This window comes from Castanea sativa, chromosome 6 (genome assembly GCF_040712315.1).
Source record: "Castanea sativa cultivar Marrone di Chiusa Pesio chromosome 6, ASM4071231v1".
Taxonomy (NCBI): domain Eukaryota; kingdom Viridiplantae; phylum Streptophyta; class Magnoliopsida; order Fagales; family Fagaceae; genus Castanea; species Castanea sativa.
The window spans coordinates 39,716,703-39,722,223 of NC_134018.1; the positions used below are offsets into that span (position 1 = coordinate 39,716,703).

Sequence of the window (5,521 nt, forward strand, 5' to 3'; positions counted from 1 at the left end):
TCAAGTATGGTAGGGAATAACCTCTTTTGTACAATCGGTCATTCAGGATGGTGAATCTGGTTGCTTTTTGCTTGATTTTCCTGGCGTCTTTGGGGTCCTGGGGGAGGTGCCCGTCTTGGAGGAAGGATATGATTGGCGTCATCCATCTGTTTATTCCCTGGATTGTGAATATCGAGATTTCTTCGATGCTGGGGCGTTCTTGTATCTCCGTGGTCAGCTCCGTGCATGCAGGTTCATCTTCTGATGAGGCTATCTTTGCAATCTCGTCTGCTTCCATATTCTGGCCTCTTGGGATCTGCATGAACTCTAGTTTGTCGAATTCCCGGGCCAAATGCTTTGCTATCTTGAGGTATTTCTGCATTCTTTCCTCCTTCGCTTCGTACTCCTTCTTGATCTGTGCTACTACTAGCTTCGAGTCGCTTTGGACGACCAGGTTTTTTGCTCCGATTGCCTTCCCTAGTCTCAGCCCTGTCAGTATTCCTTCATACTCGGCTTCGTTATTGGTGGCTGGGAACTTGAGTCGAACTCCATACCTGAGTTTTTCTCCGTCGGGAGTTGTTATAACGATCCCTACTCCTCCCCTTCTTCGGGCTGACGATCCGTCAGTCTGGATTGTCCATCGTTCTGCAGCATCTTCGCCATTGTCGCCATCTTTAGGGGTGAACTCGGCAATGAAATCCGCTAACGCTTGGGCTTTGATGGCAGTTCTGGGAAGGTACTCAATATCAAACTGGCTAAGTTCCACTGCCCACTGAACCATTCTCCCGGCTGCCTCTGGCTTGTTCATGGACTTCCTGATCGGTTGGTCCGTCATTACCAATATTGGGTGCGCCTCGAAGTATGGTCGCAGCTTCCGTGAGGCTACTATCAAGGCGAATGCAATTTTTTCAATCCTGGGGTATTTGGCTTTTGCCCCCTGGAAGGCTTGGCTTATGTAATAAACTGGCAGCTGTCTTTTGTCTTCTTCCCTAATCAGGGCCGCGCTGACGGCTGATTCTAACGCTGCCAGATATAAGTAGAGGCTTTCCCCTTCCTTTGACGGACTTAATAGGGGTGGATTGCTTACGTAGCGTTTGAGCTCTTGAAACGCGGCTTCACATTCGTCAGTCCAGGCGAAAGCTTGCTTCAACGTCTTAAAAAAGGGGAGACATTTGTCCGTTGCTTTGGAGACGAACCTATTCAGTGCAGCGATCCTCCCTGTGAGCTTCTGGACATCTTTGACGGACTTCGGTGACGTCATATCTAGTATTGCTTGCACCTTCTCCGGATTGGCCTCTATCCCTCTTTGTGACACCATGAATCCCAAGAATTTCCCTGATGTTACCCCAAAAACACACTTGCTAGGATTCAACTTCATCTGATATCTCCTGAGGGTGTTGAATGTTTCTTCCAAGTCATCTAGGTGTGCCAGTTCTTTTTTGCTCTTGACGAGCATGTCGTCCACATATACCTCCATGTTTCTGCCGATTTGCTTGCCGAACATTTTGTTTACTAACCTTTGGTACGTTGCCCCTGCGTTCTTCAGTCCAAAAGGCATTACCTTATAGCAGTAGAGCCCCTGGCTCGTGATGAAGGCGGTTTTTTCTTGATCTTCTTCAGCCATCTTTATTTGGTTGTATCCTGAAAAGGCGTCCATGAACGTCAGGATTTTATGCCCGGCCGTGGAATCCACCAGCTGGTCTATCCTAGGCAAGGGGAAACTATCCTTTGGGCATGCCTTGTTTAGGTCCGTGAAATCTACACACATTCTCCATTTTCCATTTGCTTTCTTTACCAGCACGACGTTGGCAAGCCATTCGGGATAATACACTTCCCTGATGAAGTCTGCCTGCAACAATTTGTCAACTTCGTCGTTGATCGCCTGGCTTCGTTCGGGGGCAAAGACGCGGCGCCTCTGTTGGACGGGTTTCTTTTCGGGATTTACGTTTAATTTGTGCTGAATCACTTGTCGCGAGATGCCGGGCATATCCTCATGACTCCATGCGAAGACATCCTGGTTTTTCCTGAGGAATTGAATGAGCTTCGTTCTCATTTCGGGGCTTAGTGCTGTCCCTATCCTCGTCATCTTCGCGACTTCCCCCTCCACGAGCTCAACGGCTTCCAAAGCCTCTGCTTTGTCTTCTTTCTTCTTTTCTATCGTCCATGTATGGTTCTCCTTTGTGGCCACCACAGCCTGGTAGCATTCCCTAGCCAGGACTTGGTCTCCTTTAGCTTCGCCAACTCCGTCCTCAGTTGGGAATTTCACCTTCAAGCAATATGTGGACGTGACCGCTTTCCATCTGTTGAGCGTAGGTCTACCGATGATTACATTGTACGCCGACGGGCAGTCTACAACCAGAAAGTCCAGCTGACGTGTTTGCTGCAGTGGGTATGTTCCTATCGTGACTTTTAGTGTTACTATACCCCTGGGGTATACTTTGTCCCCGCTGAAGCTAACGAGAGGAGAGTCGAAGGGGCGCAGCCTCTTGGGATCAAGTTTCAGCTGCTGGAAGGCTGGCAGGTACATAATGTCTGCAAAACTGCCATTATCTATAAGTATCCTCTTCGTGTTGAATCCCTCGATCGTGAGTGTTATAACCAGGGGGTCATTGTGTGGCTGCCTTACTCCTCGCGCATCTTCTTCGTTGAAAGATATGTCATGATCTGTTCGTCTCTGCTTGAATGGGGGCAGCATATGGACGCTATTCACTTGCCTCTGGCATGCTTTTTTGAGGGACTTGCACGACCCTCCCGACGGTGGCCCTCCTGCAATCGTGTGTATTTCTCCAATCACGTCTTGCGGTAGTTGAGGACTGCTGGCCCCATTCTTTATCGAAGGCTCACGCTGGCCCTTGCCTTCGTCTTTGAACCTGCTGGGTTCTCCCTTCTTGACATACTTCTGCAATTTTCCTTTTTGTATCAACTCTTCTATCTGTCCTTTCAGGTCTCGGCAATCCTCCGTGTAATGGCCGTGATCCTTATGGAATCGGCAGTATTTGTTCTTGTCCCGCACGTTAGGGGATGAATGTAAAGGCTTTGGCCACTGAAGGTAATGTTGATCCTGGATCTGTGTCAAAATTTTGTCAATAGGCATAATCAGAGGGGTAAATTTTACCGTTCGTGGCGTCTTCTCTTCCTTTCGTTTGTCTGCGTCACTTCCCCGACGATTTGGACGCTCCCTCTTTTGCCCTCTACGTTCGTCTTCGTGCCTTCCCTCTTTTTTTGATCTGCCCTCGTCAATAATGGCTGCCAGTGCGTCCTCGGCATTCATGTATTTTTGCGCTTTCAGGAGCATTTCTGCTATCGTTCGGGGCGGATTCTTTGCCAATGAGACAACGAATTCTCGAGACCTAAGCCCGACTTTAAATGTCGTCAGCTGTACTTTGTCATCTGCATCGTCCACTTCCAAGGTCTCTCGAGTGAAGCACTTCACGTACGAGCGCAAGGTCTCCTTTTCACCTTGCTTAATAGTGAGTAGGTGGTCCGCGGGTCTCTTGGGACGTTGCCCTCCGACAAAATGGCGCAGAAAGGCGCTACTTAACTGTTCGAAGTTGTCAATAGATGATGTGGGCAGCCTCGTGAACCATTCCCTACCAGCCCCCTTCAGCGTGGTAGGGAAGGAACGAGACATTATCTCGTCAGGGGGCTGTTGAAGACCCAATGTCGTCTTGAAGGTATTAAGGTGGTCTTGGGGGGTCCTTGAGTCCGTCGAAGGGTTCGAGTTGAGGTAATCGAAATTTTGGTGGCACTGGCCGCTCCAAAACTGCCATGGTAAAGGGTGAATCTGTTGCCCTGACCATTTTATCTAAGCTCCGATCCGTCTTCTCCTTGATGGCATTTTTCAGCTCGTTCATCTCCTTTCTCATCTCCTGGAGGAGATCGGAATGTTGTTCCTCCGGAGTGATGGTCCTTCGTCGATCAGTTCTCCCATGGCTATCTCCTTCGTCTTCTTGGACTGCTCTCGATCGGTTCTCTTCCTGCTGAAGCCTTTGCCTTATTTCTTCGTTCTGTCTGGTGAGCTCTTCCACAGTGGCCACAAGGGTTTGAATTTGCTGAGCCAAAGCTGCTGGATCTTGGTTGGACTCCATCTGGATGTTGAAGTTGGTAGGAACTGCGCTTTCGGATCGTAGTGCGAGAACGTCGTTCCCATAGACGGCGCCAAACTGTTAAAGCAGAATATCGTCAGTTGAGGAAGGTTCGTCCAGATGAATACCAGCCGGTGTGAGTCCGTCCAGACGATCACTGTGTCACTCCTGCAATAAGACAAGTTCCTTTACTCGGCCACCGGTGTGGTGCCTGCCACAACACCTCCGATGCCAAAGTTAGCCCAAAAAGAAAATAGAGTTTCTCTAAGGAATTAATTTGTTCTTTATGCAATTGTGTCCCCTATGTGGATGGTGCTTCTCCTTTATATACCTTTTTTTGGTGTCTAGCCATTGCTGCATTAATTCCTGACTTAATTGTGCTCCTGGCCGAGTAATGGTTCTTTAAGATGTTTCCAACGGTCTGCCAAGCTGGTGTCGTAACCGCTCGAGGTATTACTGCTGGCATTGAACCATTTTGGTGCCTTCGTCAGTGTCGTGGGAATATTTCTCTCGGCATGGAGTATAGGTCGTCTGTAGCATTATACCCGTCTGTGAGCCATTCTCGTCATTCCCATCAGTAACAAAGACCATTTTGATTTGGCGAAGAAAACTAATTTTGTATTGATTATTACCAAAGTATCGTTTAAAGTTACCACTATTTTTATACTTTAAAACACACACAAATAATTTAAAATTCACATATTTTATAAACTTTTTTTTTATGAAACATATTTTATAAACCCAAATATTAATCTAAGTATATTAATTCAATTTATTAGTTTAATGTTTTCTAACATTTTTTAATAATTTTTTTATTGTATTGATCAAAACGTCAATACCAACCAAAACATTCAAAAAATCTCTAATACAATCACTACATACTAGTATTTCATAAAATACATTTCTAATATTATTGGTATTGGTATAATGAATAATAGGGTACAATAAAACTAGTATTGGTACGGTATTAACTTCTTTAATTAATATAGAAATTTCAAAGGCTTTTCTTTAGAGGAGCCTAGGTAAATAGGAGGGAGGGAGGGGGGGTTTGAACGCTATAGAGTATAGATCACAGAGATTGTCTACTAAGCTATTTGTTGAACCCTGGGAACATGAGCATTATTAGACCATTATTGGTCTCTACTATATAAGGTATTGTGATTTCATTCCACAATTCCAATTGATATTAGAGTAGCCTAATAATCTAGGATTAGTCAAGACTCAAGAGAGGGTCATATATATACAAGCTTTTAAACTTTGGTAACCGAACTCCAAATGATGGAAAGATACTGACGTGGCAGGACGAGTGGCTAAGGCTGACACGTCAGCTAACGAACTGTGCAACAAACTCACGAATCGAATCTCACTGGCCTTTGTTTTTTTTCACTTTCAGACTCGTATATATGTATAAGTCATAGAGAGTCTTTCCAAAAATCAAAAATCAAAAATCAAAAATC

The 5,521-nt window shown here is 45.8% G+C and overlaps 1 protein-coding gene across 1 annotated transcript; it reads right to left on the reverse strand.

Moving 5' to 3' along the window:
* Window positions 1-1,649: 1,649 nt before the first annotated feature.
* On the reverse strand, window positions 1,650-3,610 carry LOC142639935 (uncharacterized). The gene is made up of 3 exons (XM_075814060.1): window positions 3,095-3,610; window positions 1,775-2,878; window positions 1,650-1,685 (listed from the first exon to the last, which is right to left on the reverse strand). The coding sequence occupies exons 1-3, from the start codon at window positions 3,608-3,610 to the stop codon at window positions 1,650-1,652; spliced, it is 1,656 nt and encodes a 551-aa protein (XP_075670175.1).
* Between the last annotated feature and the right edge of the window lie 1,911 nt (window positions 3,611-5,521).